Source organism: Musca domestica, unplaced genomic scaffold (genome assembly GCF_030504385.1).
Source record: "Musca domestica strain aabys unplaced genomic scaffold, Musca_domestica.polishedcontigs.V.1.1 35, whole genome shotgun sequence".
Lineage (NCBI taxonomy): Eukaryota > Metazoa > Arthropoda > Insecta > Diptera > Muscidae > Musca > Musca domestica.
The window spans coordinates 9,233,076-9,251,859 of NW_026712315.1; the positions used below are offsets into that span (position 1 = coordinate 9,233,076).

Genomic DNA, 18,784 nt, shown 5'->3' on the forward strand with positions numbered 1-18,784 from the left:
GGTATGCACCACTTTCGTAATTTTTAAAAACAATACAACCCTACCTTTAAGTTGAAATTATACAATGTGTGTTTGAAATTGATGCATTCTTTAATTGATTATATTCCTACAAAGGTTCCTTGAAAGAGGGGAATCGAATCGCCATTCATTATGACATAGTAAAATGGATGGTCAGCTCGAAAATCGAAGGGTTTGGTTTTAGTCATAACTGGAATTCCTAAAATTAAAAAAAGAATAAATTTTATAATATTTCATTCATTTATGTGGAGACTCATTTCAAACCTGCGGCACCAGAGGCGGCGGTACCCACTTCATTGACATCAATGAAGGCCTTGTGGATGACACTTGTGACCTGAAGAGGTTCACTAGCTGTTAGCATTTTACTCAAATTTGCATCAGTGAACATGTGCTGCATGCCCAGCTGAAATGGGAGAGAGAAGGAATGAAATATTTAATAAAAATAAAATTGAATAGGAGGTCGGTCCTCTGAAATGACTATTTTTCTGATAGTATAATTTTTAACCAGTTGGACATCCAAAATTGTTTCGCAGTGCATTTCTGTGCACGTCCCTAAATGAGATTAAGTCACTTACCATTTTCAATGGTTCATTTAAGAGAATCTCAAATTCGACCTTGAATTTGGGCAAATAAAGGAAAGTCCCAAAATATCCTAGCCTTTCTGCTGTCAGGGATGACAAGCTAAATGTTTTTAATTTCTCCATCAAATCTTTCAAACCATTGCGAGAGTTTGGCAAAATAACCATCATGTATAGATCGGAATCTTTATATGGCAGGCGAATAACTTTTGCATCCAATTCGCGAATAATATCACATGACATCATTCCTGCTCCGAACATCATTTCCACCTTCATGGTTTTATTATTAGCCATATAGAAATCGGCTTCGCGGGTGTATTTCGTATCGAAAGGTTTTTGCCAATTACCCTTGAAATAGATGGCACTAACCAGCATTAAGCGGGTATCATTTGTGACTGTGTCAGGGCTGATAATGTGGTGTATGGCATTATCGGTTTTCGATTCAATCCAAGAATTCACCAATTCGGCAGTTTTTTCACTTTCAGTAAAATCCACATTTTCCACAGAGGAAAAGAATTTTTCACCCAGTATTTCATGGTAAGTATTTTTCAGACTATATTTATTGGCTACATAAATTTTGTTGGCAATTTTCAAGATTTTTCCATCCTTAAATTTTGTTAAGAGTTCCTGATAATTCGCGCCAATATTTTCCTCTGATTGACTCGTAAAAGTGAGACCATAATCCATTTCGGCCGCAGTGGCACCATCCGCCCCCATACGTACCATGGCCAAACATGTCTGAATGGAAAATGGTGAAAATATAATATTGTCCTCGCTGTTAGTTTGAAATATTTCCGTGAAAATATTTCTACTAAAGTTCGACAAGCTGGAATGAAAGTTCTGGGAATCGAAAGGGGTTGTTGTTGTCCCCTGTAGACATGCCAGCAAAATGCAAAAGAATATTCCTAAAAATCCTGAAATTAAAAAGTAGTAAACAGAGGCTTTATATTGACGGGGCCTACCAGTTGATATCCTACAACACCACAATTTGCGGTAAAGTTTCTGCAGATTTAAAACCCGATTGACTAGAATGAAGAATAATCCCCTGAGAAACATTATCATATCTACTACCTAATAAAAGCAAACGTTGAACCGAAAATCTCCTCTTTTCGAATAATCGTCATCATAGATCTGAAACAAGTTTATTCCAAACACAAACGATCTCAAAAGAACAGAAATTTTACATTCATGTATTTTGTAATTTCGGTACTTTTTCACTCAAAATTTTGGTCTACTCACCACCGAAATATTATCCAATGACCATCCAAAATGTCCTAGGCCTCAGCGTATCATAAACTCTGACCTAATAAACATTTCCCATGTATATTGGTACTTAGTTGAGGACTGTAGGGCGAATGGAAAATCTAAACAAGTTTTTGGTTTTTGGTTTTTGGTCCATTTGAAACCCAAAGTATTTTGCGAAAATCTTCCAACACAATAGATTTCTATTCTGACCTTAACCCCACTTCCATTCCAAATTTCGTGAGTATCGCGTCATAATTGCGACCTGTAGCCTGATTACAATTTTACATGTACAGACGGTCAGACGGGCGAACACACAACCAGAACGACTCAGCTTATCGAGATAGAAAGATCCAAATATATTTTCCTATCTCTGGGAAAAATGTTTCGCGTTGGTCCAATCAAACTTATAATTGTAGGGTATAATAAGTTGGTATTGAAATTTTGGGTGATTCATTATCATTTCTGGCACCAAAATGGCTGAATAAATTATCTGATACAATTTTGTTGTTTTTCTTTTTTTGCTCTTAATTAGCAAAATTGGTAAATCTATGAGAATTCTGAAGTATTGTTAGATTTCAACAACAAATTTTTTCTTTCCTTCTTTATTGTTCTAAAATTTTGTCACAAAATATCGTCTTACCTATACGTTCCATTATTCGACACTGGACAATTGTTATTCGAAAATTTGAAAAATGCTCCGAATTCTTTGATTTATATCATTGGATTCATAGTTCGGTTATCAGTTCAGATGTTTGACATAAAATTCGTTTACGATTCTTAAGTGATTGGCTATGTGTTATTTGTTTTTTTATTTAGGGGGCATTTAGGTCATGCGGCTATCGGTATTTTTTGAAAAATCCCACTTTAAATTCGTTCACGTTTTGAAAAACATTGCTCTCTGTAATTGAGAGTATTATGAAGTTAAGACAATGGGGGAATACTCCAGCCTTAAGCAATCGGAAAGAAAGATTTTCAAAGTTAATCTACTAGCATCATCTGTCGCCCATAAATGCAATCTAACCTTATGCAAATGCTAGGTAATGAAAATTATGAATATTATTTAAAATAATAATAATAAAATGTAAACTAATGTAAATTTAAATTAATGAAATAATTAATAAAAATGTAAATTAATAATTATTAATTGATTAGCAACTTATATGGCATTTTTAGACTATGTCATTGAAATATGTGGCTTAAATCATCAAAATACTGAATATCGGAAGGTGCCGTTATATGGGGAATATACGATATTGTGGGTCTATATAGAAAATTCTCTTTCAGTGGGTAAAATGCTCACAGAAAAATCCTTGTGTAGAATTTCAGAAAATTCCATTGAAAAATGTGGCTAAAATCATCAAAATACCGAATATCGGGGGGTACCGTTACAAGGGGGCTATACGATATTGTGGACCTATATAGACAATTATTTTTCAGGGCTTACAAAAAACTCCTTGCATAGAATTTCAGATAATTTCATTGAAAATGTGGCTAATATCATCAAAATACCGAATATGGGGTACTGTTATATAGGGGCTATAAGATACCGTGGACCGATATAACCCATCTTCGAACTTGACCTGCCTGCAGACAAAAGTCAGATCTGTGCAAAATTGTATCTTTCTATCTTAATTCGTTTTGACTGTATCGTGATTACAACAAACGGAGAGACGGAAGGACCGAGTGGGCAAAATCGTCTTAGAATTTTGCGCTCATCAAGAATATATTCTCACTTTTGTGAAGATGGCACCTAAAGGATTAGACCGATACATTATATGTGTGAAAATATAAGGATGTATGAAATTTAAAAAGAATCGGATGTTTATTTCACATTTTATAAGAGTTATAATTATTTAAAATAATGACCCTTTTAGAGGAGGTTCTTTATCATATGACAATATCAGATTGTCATTGCAAGGACAAATATAATAGGATTTGCAAAGTTTACATAAAATCGAATTATTCTTTCTCTTTTCTTGAGGTAAAGTATTTCCTTTAAAAATGTTGACCTTTTGTGGGGGATGTAACAGAAGTGGTGGACCAAACGGGTACTTTCTTCGAGAGTTATCGTGAGACAGATAGACAGATAGGACGAACACCCGTACAATTGTCCTGAAACGAATTTTGTCCAAAGAGACGTAGGGTCTAAAGCCGTTATTTCGATTTTACTTCTTTCAAAGGGTTTTACTGTATGTTTTTAATCGATTTAGCTAAAAGATAACATTTTAGTTTGGGATAGGACAACAACCTGAAGCGCCAAAAATTGTCAATTTTGAAAATGTTTTTGATACAGCTCCCATAGAAACTTATCCCCGATTTGAGGCATTTTCAAGATTTTGACCAAAAATGTTCATCCGATTTTTATGCAATTTGGCATTTTGGATTCTGAGTACAATGTATACCATTTAGCAAATAATCATTACAAAAAATGTCACACAGGTTGGGGCTTAAAAGTCAAGTACGAAAGGGTTAATTATATTTATAAAACTCTAATACGATGTGGAGACTGATAAGAAGCTTAATTTTTTAAATTAGTGTTTGTAACCATATAACTTTATCATTCCGTTTGTAACTCCTCGAAATATTCATAAGAGACCCTACAAAGTATATATATATATATATATATATATATATATATATATATAAATATATATATATATATATATATATATATATATATATATATATATATATTTATATATATATATATATATATATATATATATATATATATATATATATATATATATATATATATATATATATATACTTTGTAGGGTCTCTTATGAATATTTCGAGGAGTTACAAACGGAATGATAAAGTTATATGGTTACAAACACTGATTTAAAAAATTAAGCTTCTTATCAGTCAGTTGTAATCCACCTAACTTTCGATCGAATTGAGATAGAAGGCTTAAATTTTGCATACATGCCTAGTTTACAAGTAGGCAAGTTAAGTTCGTAAATGAGCAATGTCGGTCCACGTTTTCGTATAGCCCCCATATAAGGGTACCTCCCGATATTTAGTATTTTGATGATTTCAGCAACATTATTCACCGGAATCATTTAAAATTTCGAATCTGTAGTTCATAGTGGGTACTACAGCCTACGACAAAAGTTTTTGTATGCAAGTCCACGTCTTCGCATAACCCCCATATAAAGGTACCTCCCGATATTCGGTATTTTCATGATTTTAGCGGCGTTATTTACCGGAATTATTTCAAATATATATATATATATTTATATATATATATATATATATATATATATATATATATATATATATATATATATATATATATATATATATATATATATATATATATATATATATATATATATATATATATATATATATATATATATATATATATATATATACTTTGTAGGGTCTCTTATGAATATTTCGAGGAGTTACAAACGGAATGATAAAGTTATATGGTTACAAACACTGATTTAAAAAATTAAGCTTCTTATCAGTCAGTTGTAATCCACCTAACTTTCGATCGAATTGAGATAGAAGGCTTAAATTTTGCATACATGCCTAGTTTACAAGTAGGCAAGTTAAGTTCGTAAATGAGCAATGTCGGTCCACGTTTTCGTATAGCCCCCATATAAGGGTACCTCCCGATATTTAGTATTTTGATGATTTCAGCAACATTATTCACCGGAATCATTTAAAATTTCGAATCTGTACTTCATAGTGGGTACTACAGCCTACGACAAAAGTTTTTGTATGCAAGTCCACGTCTTCGCATAACCCCCATATAAAGGTACCTCCCGATATTCGGTATTTTCATGATTTTAGCGGCGTTATTTACCGGAATTATTTCAAATTTCGTATTTGAAGTTCGTAATGGGTACTACAGCCTATGACAAAAAAAAATCGTATGCAGGTCCACGTCTTGGTATAGTATATATAAAGGTTTTTATTAAAGTGGTCGTTTTCGATTTTTTTTTTTTTTTTTTGGAAAATTTTCAAATGGTGGAGGGTACTAAGGGATCGGCCCGGCCCGGAACATAGCTGCTTCTATACTTTTTTGTGTGAAAATATTTATTTTCACTTTGTTACATTTTAGTCATTCATATGAAACCACGTTTTCTACACATATAGATGTTGTTTATTAATATTTTGGGGGAAATTTACAATTATTTATGTCTTCTTCATAGATTGATGATAGCACATTAGGGCTGTTATCATCTAGTAACCATGATGGCCATAATGGTCAGCTCCACCATCTTCATTGTTGGCTTGACCAATCTTATGGACGGTCGCCTCGAAGCCAGTCTTCTTATCAGAGGTGTATTGTACAATACGAGTTGTTCCATCGGATTCTTTGAGGGAATAGCTTCCTGCAAATAAAAATCCGACATTAAATAAATCGTACACCCAAATAAATTTTCAAATGCTACCTTGTACTTTATCGCCATCTCGGGATTCCCATTGTTCCTTAATGTCACCGGTTTTCGAGTCCTCAACACCATAGGCGAATTCATATTGAGGATGGCTGTAATAGTCTGATGAGTGGTCGCCATCACCATGTTCAGAATGGCCGTCAGTTTTACCGTAATCTTCGACTCCATGGCTATATTCACCATCATATTTAGATCCGTATCCTCCGTTATCATTGTGTTGTGTTACAACAGCATAACTGCTGGCCTGTCCATGACCAGCACCGCACTGCTTATGAGGAACAGGTCCAGCCATAGTTAGGCATATGCAAATAGCCAAGGTGGCAAATACAGTCATTTGAGGAGCCATTGTGTAGATTTTTAAAAGGTTTGTAAAGTAAAGTTAAAAGTTCAATGCGCAACTGATACAGAATTGAGATTTAGCTGCTCATTTTATACTCTAGCTAAATATTAACATTAGCAGTTACGACATTTTAATTTGCATTCCTCATTGGGGTTTAAATATATTGCAACCATGGTCATGACAAACATATTTGTTGTCAGTATTCCAGGGGCTGATGGAAAAATGGATATGACTAGATCAACTCCAAATGAGGCTTATTTTGACAGTGTTAAATGAGGTTAAAACTGATAAAGATAAATACTTAAAAAAAGGTTTCGAGTGTTAAAATGATGTTTTTATACCCTACAACACTATGTGTTGGGGGTATTATAAGTTTGATTGGGCCAAAAATTATGTAACACCTCGAAATATTGGTTTCCCACATAGGAAATTATATATGGATCTTCCTAGCTCGCCGAGCGGAGTCGATCTAGGTATGTATGTCCGTCCGTCTGTCCATGTTAATTTTTTAATCAAGCTACAGGTCGCAATTATGGCCCGATCCTCACGAAATTGAAAATGGAAGTGGGGTTATGGTCAGAATAGAACCCTATTGTTTTTGGAGATGATGGAGCAAAAACAGAAAAATGTCATGATTTTGTAGTTGCTCTATAAGCCACAATTATGAACCAATCGACGCGGAAATTTACATGGTGTTAGAGTGTAGGACTGAGCAGTAGCCTACCAAATTGGGAGGCCATCGAATTTCCCAGTCATAATCGCAGCATATCACAAATACATTAAAAGGTCACTTCTGACCATTAAAGTGATGCTTTTAGCCAACACATATAATATATATATAACACATATAATATATATATATATATATATATATATATATATATATATATATATATATATATATATATATATATATATATATATATATATATATATATATATATATATATATATATATATATATATATATATATATATATATATATTTATATATATATATTATCGTCCGATCATCCCGAAATTTTGTATGGCGGTAGAGTTAGGGTCTGTATTAAAGGGGTTCAAATGGAAAAAAAATACAAAAATACAAATTTTCTAATTCTGTCGTCGCTCTATAGACCACAGTTGAAAACTAATCGACACGGAATTTTGCATCAGAAGCGAGTTAAATACAGGGGCATTATTTTTAATATTGTTTCAAATACGAAATCTTCCAAAATGGACTTGGACATAAGGGGACTTCGAACCAATTGTAGTGTTGTAGGGTATCACATGGTCGGCTCCGCACGTCTATAGCCTTTGCTTACTAGTTTTTTCTATTGTTAGCGTTTTCTTTTTCCCAGTCATGGCCTTTTTTATTCGAATACAAACCGTGACCGTGACCGTGACCGTGGTGGCAAAATATTTAACCCTCTACAAAAATGTAATTAGAAAGTCGTAACTGCCCCACGTTAAATACTTATTTCGTTAAAGTATAAAATAAGCAACTAAATCTTAATTCGGTATCAGTTACCCATTGAACATTCAAGTTTACTTAACATACCATTTAAAAATCTACATCATGGCTTCTTCAATGACCCTACTTGCCATATTGGCCACTTGCATTGCCCTAACTTTGGCTGGGCCTCTTCCTCATAAGGAGGCCGGTATTGGTCATGGACAGGCCAGTAGTTATGCTGTTGTAACCCAACACAATGATAACGGAGATTACGAGACAAAATATGATGGAGGATATGGCCATGGAGTCGAAGATTACGGTAAATCTGACCGCCATTCTGGACATGGTGATGGTGACCACTCGGCAGACTACTACAGCCGTCCTCAATATGAATTCGCCTATGGTGTTGAGGACTCGAAAACCGGTGACATTAAGGAACAATGGGAATCCCGAGATGGCGATAAAGTACAAGGTAGCATTTGAAAATTTATTTGGTTGTACGATTTATTTAATGTCGGATTTTTATTTGCAGGAAGCTATTCCCTCAAAGAATCCGATGGAACAACTCGTATTGTACAATACACCTCTGATAAGAAGACTGGCTTCGAGGCTACCGTCCATAAAATTGGTCAAGCCAATAGTGATAATAGCGGAGCCGACCATTATGGTCATCATGGTTACTAGAAAGTACAATCTTTAGAATTTTATACAATTTCTATAACCGATGAATAGCGAAAAAAATCGATAGTTTTTAAATTTGTTCAAAAAAATAATAAACGATATTTATATATTTTTATGAAACTTGGATATATTTATTCGATTAGAATTAAACAATGTGAAATGTCTGCATAAAATACTAATTTTATAAAAGGATGTTGTAAAATTTCTAGCAAATGGGATATCCAAAAAGAAACGAGATATGATTGAAAACAATACTTTACAATTGAAAATATGCACTTCTTCAACAATTACCGTATATTCTTTCGAAGCTCTCCTTTTACAGTCGTTGCTCCTGCAATGTAGCACTCGAATCCTGGTTCCTGATCATATCAACTAAATTGTTGTTGAAATGTTATGCTGTAGTTTATCGCCCAAGTGAGCAGATTAAGATTAAAGAAATATTATTGCAACTCTAAAAAAGTTAAATAATTTTCGACAAGTTTGCATCGAAGAGAGATTTAAAAATATTGGATCAATCCTCGTAGAGTCTTCGTTCAATTATTAGTGAACACGGTTGAATATACATATCACGACGCATAAATGTTGTTCCGCAGTCAATTTTTATACTCTCCACCTTGGAAAAAAGGGTATATTAACATTGCCATTCCGTTTGTGACATCCTTAAATATTCGTCGTAGACCCCATCAAGTATACAGGGTTGCCCATATTCGACGGACCCATGTTTTTTTTTTTTTTAAATCAAAGAAAAAAATAAAAATTTGGCGGTTGGCAATGTTAATCATTTAATTTGTTCCAAGTAGATTTGTTTACATCAATTTTTGAAAATGACATCTCTCAAATGGCCGCCTCTGGCGTTGATGACGTATTGTGCCCTTTTTGCTGCATTTTCCATCGTTTTTGCCAACATTTCGGCCGAAATAGCGGCTATTTCTTCACGAATGTTGTCCTTGAGCTCTTCTACGGTCCTTGGCTTGTTAACGTAAACCTTTGACTTCAAATATCCCCACAAGAAAAAGTAAGGCGGCGTCAAATCGGGCGAACGCGGTGGCCAGTCCAAATCACCACATTCGACATCAAACGGCCCGGAAACAAATTCTTCAGAAAATCGATTGTTATACGACTTGTGTGCGGTGGAGCGCCGTCTTGTTGGAACCAGAACTGCCTCATACGCTTTCGACGAATAATTGGCATCACATGTCGCGATAACGCTCCTGATTGATGGTAACAGCATGGCCATTTTCATTTTGGAAGAAAACCGGCCCAATGACCGTTTTCGCACTAACGCCGCACCAAACTGTGACTTTTTCGTCATGAAGAGGCACTTCTTGAATCTCCTGAGGATTTTCAGTGGCGTAAAAACGGCAATTTTGCTCACCATTCAATGTGAAATGGGCTTTATCGGACATGATAATTTTGTTCCAAAATTGCTCGTCATCTTCGGCCATTTCGATGACTCTTTGGGCCCATTCCAATCGACGAGGCTTGTCCGCAGGCAACATTCTTTGCGTCAATTGAATTTTGTACGGGAACAAATGCAAATCAATGCGAATAATCCGTTGTAAAGTGGACCGAGCCATGCCCAACTGCTGAGAACGGCGTTTTTGGGATGTTCTTGGGGACCTCTCAACACTGGCTTGTACGGCAGCGATATTTTCGGCCGATCGCCTTGATCGACTTTTATATGGCCTCTTCGGATTAGAAAGAGCCTTACCAGTCGAAAATTTTTCGTATAAACGCTTAATGGTGTTCTTAGAAGGCGCACTTCTCACATTTTTCAATGTTTTAACAGCTCGTTGAGTTTTCACAATTGTCTTCTTCTGTTGAATGTAAATTTCAACTATTTCAGAGCGCTCGCGTGGCGTGTATTGGTTCATGGTAAAATTCTGCTTGAACTGACGCTTCAAACGCGGTATGTCATTAAGCGATGTGACATATCTGTCAAAAGTTATGGCGTTTGCAGATGGGTCCGTCGAATATGTATATATTCATAATCAGCATAAAATTCTAAGTCGCTTTAACGATCTCCGTCTGTCTGTCCGTCTGTCTGTTGAAATCACGATACAGCTCACATTATTTGACGTAGAGCGCCGAAATTTAGCAGAACAATTTGTATTGTGCCTAGGATGGTTGTTATTGAAAATGAGATATATCGGTCCACGTTCTGGTATAGTCCCCATATAATGGTACCTCCCGATATTCGGTATTTTGATGATTTATGCCACGTTTTTTCACGGATTTGTCTGAAAATTGGTATTTGTAGATCATAACGGGACCCTGTGCGTGTGGCAAAGCATTGCATGTATAGGTCTACGTTTTGGTATAGCCCCCATATAAAGGTACCTCCCGATATTCGGTATTTTAATGGTTTTTGCCACATTTCTTCTAATGTTTCCTTTACCCTAAGGTGGAGGGTGTTAAAAGTTTGGCCCGGCCTAACATAATGTTTTTTTACTTGCTGATGTTTCAATAATAAAGTTTGATCGTCTTTTGTATTCATACTAGCTGAACCCGTTGTGCTTCCTTATCCCTTTCTTGTTTTGAATATTTTGTGGTTTTAAATAAACAAAAACTTAAACAAATTAATGTATATAATAAACGTATTTATTGCAATGCTTGCTTTTTAATTTTCATTTGAAGATTTGAAGATTTCAGTATATATTTGAATATAGCTCCCATATATATCTTCGTCCGATTTGCCTTTTATTGTACACCAAACGTGTAATATCAGCCCAAATAGTATGGAATTTTGCACACACTACCAAATTAACCCTGGAAATAAGTATGCTAAGTTTTATCGAAATCGGTTCTGATATAGCTATAGCTCCATATATGCTGTTCATCCGATTTGTTATTTATGTCCTCCGCAACCGTAATATACACTCTGTAACAATGATATTTGGGGAAATCCGGTCGTCCGGTTTGCCTTTTTTGTGCACCAAGCGAGTAATATTAGCCCATATGGGATGAAATTTGGACCTTTTGTACCCAAAATATTCCTCGTATTTCTTCTGCAGAAGTTTCCAGAAGCGTGGTAGAAGGGGAACTTGTCTCCCCCATTTCGAGTTACTTTGCGACTTAAACTTTCAAAGCGAAGTTACATGTGTCATTTTCTTGACCCCAGCCATATGGGTATCGAGATAACGAGTGATGGTGCGAGACACACAAGATTTATTCACATTTAAATGCTGGAGTGCTCTATCGATAGCCAGCCAAATATAAAGAAATCACAATATCACGCTTGAATTCCATCTCGAATATCTTTTTTTCTGGAAAATACTCAACAAAATGCGTTTGTAAGCCTGTAATGCTGTCACTGGAATAATTTTAACAGCTGTTCGACGAGTGGTTTGGAAATGAAAGCACTTTGAAGTTGGTTGCAGTTTTTCTATCTCACCGATGAGAAAACATTCGTTGTCCTGCAGTTTGTAGACAAACAAAATTATTGTGTTTACTTGCCAAAGAGGTCAGCTGAATATGTGCACCATCGATTGGCCACCGGAACTTAAGCGCCGGTCATGGTGATGGTGTGGGCCGCCATAACAGCCGATGGTAGCTCTCCGCTCCGCTCGACCGTTGCATCAGAATAAATGCCGAATATTATCGCGAAAATATTCTGCAGGAAGTATTAAAGCCTTGGGCACGCAAACATTTTGGCCGGAGACCTTGGACATCCCAACAGAACTCAGCACCATCGCACTCAGCACGCGTCAACTAAGAATGGTTACAAAATGGGGTTCCTCTCTTCATTTCTAGCGCACAATGGCCAACAAAATCTCCAGATACCAATCCGTTGTACTATTGTGTCTGGTGTATTTTGGGAAGCAAGGTGGACACTAAAAAAAAAAATAAAAGTGTCGATCACCTCAAGCAAGCGCTTCGCCAAGAATGGACCAAAATATAGCAGAGCAACATTAGGGCAGCGTGTGACGGTTTCATTGGCCGTTTGAAGGTCATAATTCGTGCCAAAGGTGACCAATTCGAAAAAATCTAAGCTTATTCTAAAATTTGATGTTATTTCCGAAATTTTTGCTTTCAATCAATAAAAAAAATTAACTTACCCTGTATAGCTCCCCTATTTTTTCAACTTTATTTTACCCCATTTGCGTACTACCTTTTTGGTATATAGAGTAAAAATAAGCTCAAATGATAATGTCTCCATTAGAATAAAGTCTGTCCCAGTTGGACAAAATCGATTCATCCCTCTTTTATTTGGTTTATAATATAGCCACGCTATTTCCTCTGCTTGTTTTTCGTTATTTTTATACCCTACAACACTATGTGTTGGGGGTATTATAAGTTTGATTGGGCTAAAACTTATGTAACGCCTCGAAATATTGGTTTCCCACATAGGAAAGTATATATGGATCTTCCTAGCTCGCCGAGCTGAGTCGATCTAGCTATGTATGTCCGTCCGTCCGTCTGTCCATGTTAATTTGTAATCAAGCTACAGGTCGCAATTATGGCCCGATCCTTACGAAATTTTGCACGAAGGTGGGGTTAGGGTCAGAATAGAAGCCTATTTCTTTTGAAGATGATCGCCAAATGTTTAGGGGTTGAAATGGACCAAATACTGAAAAAATGTCGGATTTTGCAGTAGATATACAGGTCGCAATTATAGACCAATAGACGTGGAATTTCGCTTGTAGCTGGAGTTTAGGGCGGGGAAGAAGCCTACCAATTTGGGTGGTCATCGGATAATATTTAGCGGGTAAAATAGACCATATCTTTTGTGTTGAAAAAAATTCAACATTTTTCATTAAACCGCGAATATTTTAAATCCCGGCGAAATCACAAAGCCATGACAAGGTTACTTCTGATCTTTACATTGATGTTAACATCCATCAAATCGGATATATAGCAAAATATGTGCAATATATATGTCTATCAAAGAAGATATGCTTGAAAGATCTCTTATATGTCGAGAACGGCTGAACTGATTTCGACAGTTCTCATTAATTCAAAATGGCCTCTTGGCAGGAAAGAAAATTGCATAAAAAAATTGCATAACATATCTCTCTAAAGATGAAAATATTGATTTTGTAATATTTTCTCATATTTTTTCAATTTTGTCATATTTTTGGCATATTTTCATTTTGAATTAAACATTTGGTAATATTTCTACAGCTAACAAAACTAAGTAGTTAGGATATTCGGATATCATATACAGATCGCATTTATGGCCCGATCCTTACGAAATTTTGCATGGGGATAAGATGAGGGTCAGAATAAAAGCCTACTCTTTTTGGAGATGATCGCCATATATTTAGGGGTTGAAAAGTACCAAAAACTGCAAAATTGTCAGCAGGTCGTAATTATCGCCCGATCCTTACGCACATTTGAATGGGGGTTATCGGACATTGCAAAAGCCAATCAGTTTTGGATGGCCATCCAAAAATATTCAATGTGTGAAGGAGTTTGCCAACTTTTTTAGACAAAATACGAAAATGTCCATTTCAATGACTTTTTGGAGAATTCACAAATACAGGAAAGACGCTCTTCTGACTATTTCGTTAACGCCGATTTCGTTGAAGAATATAGTCAAATGTATGTATCTCATATAGATGCGTTTCAGTCGAAAACCAATAATAAATGTTAATCTTTTGCCACTTCTGAGAGATTATAGGTCTTTGGGAAATATTGGTTCCAGATCTAGGAAGACCATTTACGTGCAACATCTACCAATAAATTGGAAATGAGCAAATTAGTTTAAGTTGCTATTATTCGAAAATTAGAGAACGAAACCTGATGGTTTTCTTTTATTATTTGTCAGATATTGTGAATTGTGGAATTCTTTCGAGTATCTCGCCTATATAAACTGTATCATTTATTATAGTGTTGTAGGGTATTCAACGGTCGGCCCTGCTCGACTGTAGCCTTTGCTTACTTGTTATTTATCATTTCAATTTTTTCTTAGTTCCACATTTTTATTCGACTTTGTACACTATTTATATTCCAACAAAAGTTCCCTGGAAGAGTGGGACAAAATCTTCATTCACTATGACATAGTAGAATGGATGATCAGCTCGGACATCCAAGGGTGCGGTACGGGGCATAATTCCAATTGCTGAAACAAATATAATATTTGAATATTTTTTTCACCCAAAAACAAAGACAAAGTGAGTTTGCATACATGTTGCACCATCGGCAGATGTACCCACTTCATTGACATCAATGTAGGCTTTGTGGACAACATCAGAGACTCGAAGAGGTTCAACCCCTGTCAACATTTTACTCAAATTGGCCTGAGAGAAAATTTGCTTCATGCCAAGCTGAAATGGAAAAGTATGTGAAAAAATATTTCAAATAAGAAAAACTCATTCAAAATTATAAATTCACCTTTTTCAAAGAGTCATTAAGAACCACTTCAAATTTTGTCTTAAATTTTGGCAAATAAAGGCGAACACCTATTGTCCTTAGACCTTGTCCGGCCAGTGATGCCAATGAAAATGTTTTCAGTTTCTCCACCAAATCGGGCAATCCATTACGCGCATTGGGCAAGATGATAATCATGGAAAGATCGCAATCTCTATATGGCAAGCGAACAACACGGGCATCCAATTCAGAAATCTCCTTGGCAGACATGATCCCGGCTTTAGACATCATTTGGACTTTTATGGTTTCTGTTTCATTGGTACAGAAATCGGATTCCTTGGTGTTTTTCGCATCAAATGGCTTCTCCCAGCTGCCCTTGAAATGGATGGCACTCAACAGCATGAGACGGGTATCGTTGCTAAGTGATTCAGGGCTGACAATATCATGTATGGCATTATCTGTTTTAGATTCAACCCAAGAGTTTATTAATTTGGCAGTTTTCATTTCTTGACCAAAATCAACATTTTCCACCGAGGAGTAGAAGTTTTTGGTCAAGACATTATTGTAGGTATCTCTCACAGCATAGTCTTTGGCTACATAAATTTTGTTGGCAATTCTCAAGGTTTTTCCATCATCATATTTTGATAGAATTTTGTGATAATTTTCCATAACTTTTTCCACTGATTGGCCAGAAAAATTGAGAACATTAGCCATCTCAGTTGCAGTTTCACCATCAGCTCCCAAACGCACCATGGCCAAGCAGGTTTGAATTGAGAATGGTGAAAATATGATGTTTTTATCACTGTTCTTTTGGTAGATTTCCGAGAAAATATCTTTACTAAAATTAGCTAAACTATCGGAGAATTGTGGAGAACATGAAGTGGTCCTGCTATGTCCGACGAGACATAGCAGCAAAGTGCTTAAAATCGTTGGTAAATTTCCTGAAATTAGAAAAGTGTTTAGTTTATACTGAGGGGAATTAACAAACACTACGCTTTGGAATGGAATTACTTTAAAACGTTAAAAATTAGGTTAAATGCGGTTGGACCTGACGTTTTATAACCTTGACCATGTGAAAACTTTAATTATGACCGAATCGGATACTCCGAAATCCCCAAAAATTTGAAAAATTAATCCAACGTAAACTATGCCTATGTTGAAAATATTTTGATAGGAGTTAATCTACCCATAAAGAACGCGAAATATTACAGCTCTAATGATTTGGTTAGAAACTTTTGCCGAAACCATCAACGTGCCGAATATCAGAAGGTACTGCTGTATGGTGCTGAAGTTACTTTTTATACTATCCACCATAGTATGGGGGGTATATTAAGTTTGTCATTCTGCTTTAACCTCGAAATAAACATTTTAGACCGCACTTAGTATATATATTCTATATTGTCCGTCTATACGTCTGTGCAAATCACTCTAGCTTCCGAACGAAATGAAGTAGGTTGACAAAAATTTACTCAAATGTATATTATGTCCGCAGGACTTTTGGTATTGAAAATGAGCCATGTAGGTCCACGTTTTGATATAGCCCCCATTTAATGGTACCTCCCTATTTCCGGTATTTTAACAATTTAAGCGACATTATTCGCCGGAATTGTTTAATATTTGGTATTTGAAGTTCGTAATGGGTACTACAGCCTATGACAGAAAATTGTCTGTACAGGTTCACGTTTGCGTATAGCCCCCATATAACGGTATCTCCCGATATTTGGTATTTAATGTCGTCCTATAGACCCAAATATAAAGGCAATATTCGGCATTTTTAAGATTTTAACAGAATTTTTAACGGATTTTATTTTTTTTAAATTGTCCAATTCGTTCCAAACGGTGGGTATTCAAGGTTCGACACGGCCGAACTTACAGCTTTTTTACTTGTTTGAGGATTAAATCTATCCATAGCGAAAACAAAAGTCAGATTTAGATGGAAATTGGGGCAGATGCCTTAAAAATACTACAACTCAGGAAGTATTGGAGTTAAAACAAAAACTTATATCAGCACAAGGTCTAATGTGTATAAGGCTTATATCGGACCACTCCTTCTGGTACATCCCCAAATGGTTACAATTTTTAATAATTATTATTCTTATAAAATATGAAATAAAAGTCCGATTTTCTTTGAAGTTCGGATATCTCAATATTAATATCAACACAAGATCGGGTGAATATATGGAATATATAGGGCCACTCCTTCTGGCGATTTTCGTCACATTTTTTCACGGATTTGTCCAAAAATTGGTATTTGTAGTTCATAATGGGTTCTAGCTTCGGTGGCGAAACATTATATGTATACATCCATGTTTTTATAGCTCCCACACAATGGTAAATCCCGATATTCCGCATTTTAATAATTTTTGCCACTTTTTTTCAACGGGTTTGTCTAGAAGTTGGTATTTTTAGTTCGTAATGAGTTCTTGCTTCGGTTGCGAAACATTTTATTTACAAATCCAAGTTTTGCTATGGACGATACCTTCCTATAGTCGGTGTTTTTATGATTTTTGCCACATGTTTCCACGGATTTGTATAAAAATTGCTATTTGTAAATCATAATGGGTTTTAGCTGCTGCAGCGGAAGATTGAAAATTTAGGCCCACGTTTTCCTATAGCACACATATAACGATATCAACCGATACTCATTATTTTGATAATTTGAAATTGTTTCAAATTTGGTATTTAAGAAGATTTGGTAGATGATAATCCTTGAAGTATAAAAATGTGTATAGAGTTCTCGTTTTGGTATGGCCCCATATAATGGCCTCACTCACTTTATTGTTTTTGAAAAGTTTAACCGCATTTTTCAAACGGTGTTACTGGTATTTATAGTTTAAAGTGGAACACGTTTGAATTCAGATTGTTTTATATACAAATGTTTTCTTTATCGAATGGTGGAGGGTATTAAAATTTCGGCCTGGCTGAATTTAAGGTTTTTTTTACTTGATTTTTTTTGTTTTTGTTAACAAACCTTTTTGTTCTTCCGAAAGTGTGACTTACCGTTCAATCTCATTGGTTTTCTTTTTCGTCCGATTACGATGATACTGGTCGATCACTATTTGTGAAATAAAAATAATCAAGCTATTCAATTGATTTATATTTCAGAGACCATACTTGGTTATCAGTTCAAGTGGATGAAACTGAATCTAAGAAATGTATTATAAAATTGCCTCTGATGTGTTTGTTGTTCTACGTGCACTAAGGTCGCGGGCATTTCTCTTGCTCTGGTAAAATTGCAATCAATTCTACAAAATTGATTAAACTAATGGGGAAAAAAATTAATCTATGTTAAAAACTCATTATTTGATGATATTGTGGAAAACCCTACACCAATGAGAGAAAATTTAGTTTTAAAGCGATTTCAAGTAAGCATTTGAGCCTTTATGTGATCTCTCGAAATTCAATATATCGTGGGTACCGAAGGTATATGGGGGCTATACAAAAACGTGGACCTGCACAGACAGTTTTCTCTCATTGGCTGTAGTATTCATTACGAACTTCAAATACTAAATTTAAAATAGTTCCGGTAAATAATGTCGCTCAAATCGTCAAAATACCGAAAATTCATTGTCCAGAAGTTTATAAACAAACAAAATGATCGTGTTTACTTGCCAAAGTGGTCAGCTGAAAATGTGCTCTTTCGATTGGCCACCAGAACTCAAGCGCTGGCCATGGTGATAGTGGGGGTCTCCATAACATAACAGCCGATGGCCGCTCTCCGCTCGTATTAATCGACCGTGGCATCAGAATAAATGCC

At 35.5% G+C, this 18,784-nt stretch overlaps 2 protein-coding genes across 2 annotated transcripts; both read right to left on the reverse strand.

Annotated features, from left to right (window-relative positions):
- Positions 1 to 71: 71 nt before the first annotated feature.
- On the reverse strand, positions 72 to 18,185 carry LOC101894019 (uncharacterized). Its single transcript, XM_005177748.4, has 9 exons — positions 18,028 to 18,185; positions 15,052 to 15,968; positions 14,846 to 14,984; positions 14,664 to 14,779; positions 6,254 to 6,521; positions 6,050 to 6,193; positions 594 to 1,510; positions 283 to 421; positions 72 to 217 (listed from the first exon to the last, which is right to left on the reverse strand). The coding sequence occupies exons 1-9, from the start codon at positions 18,038 to 18,040 to the stop codon at positions 99 to 101; spliced, it is 2,772 nt and encodes a 923-aa protein (XP_005177805.2). The 5' UTR covers positions 18,041 to 18,185; the 3' UTR covers positions 72 to 98.
- LOC101896209 (adult-specific cuticular protein ACP-20-like) lies at positions 5,951 to 6,640 on the reverse strand. Its single transcript, XM_005177761.4, has 2 exons — positions 6,254 to 6,640; positions 5,951 to 6,193 (listed from the first exon to the last, which is right to left on the reverse strand). The coding sequence occupies exons 1-2, from the start codon at positions 6,600 to 6,602 to the stop codon at positions 6,042 to 6,044; spliced, it is 501 nt and encodes a 166-aa protein (XP_005177818.1). The 5' UTR covers positions 6,603 to 6,640; the 3' UTR covers positions 5,951 to 6,041.
- Positions 18,186 to 18,784: the final 599 nt, after the last annotated feature.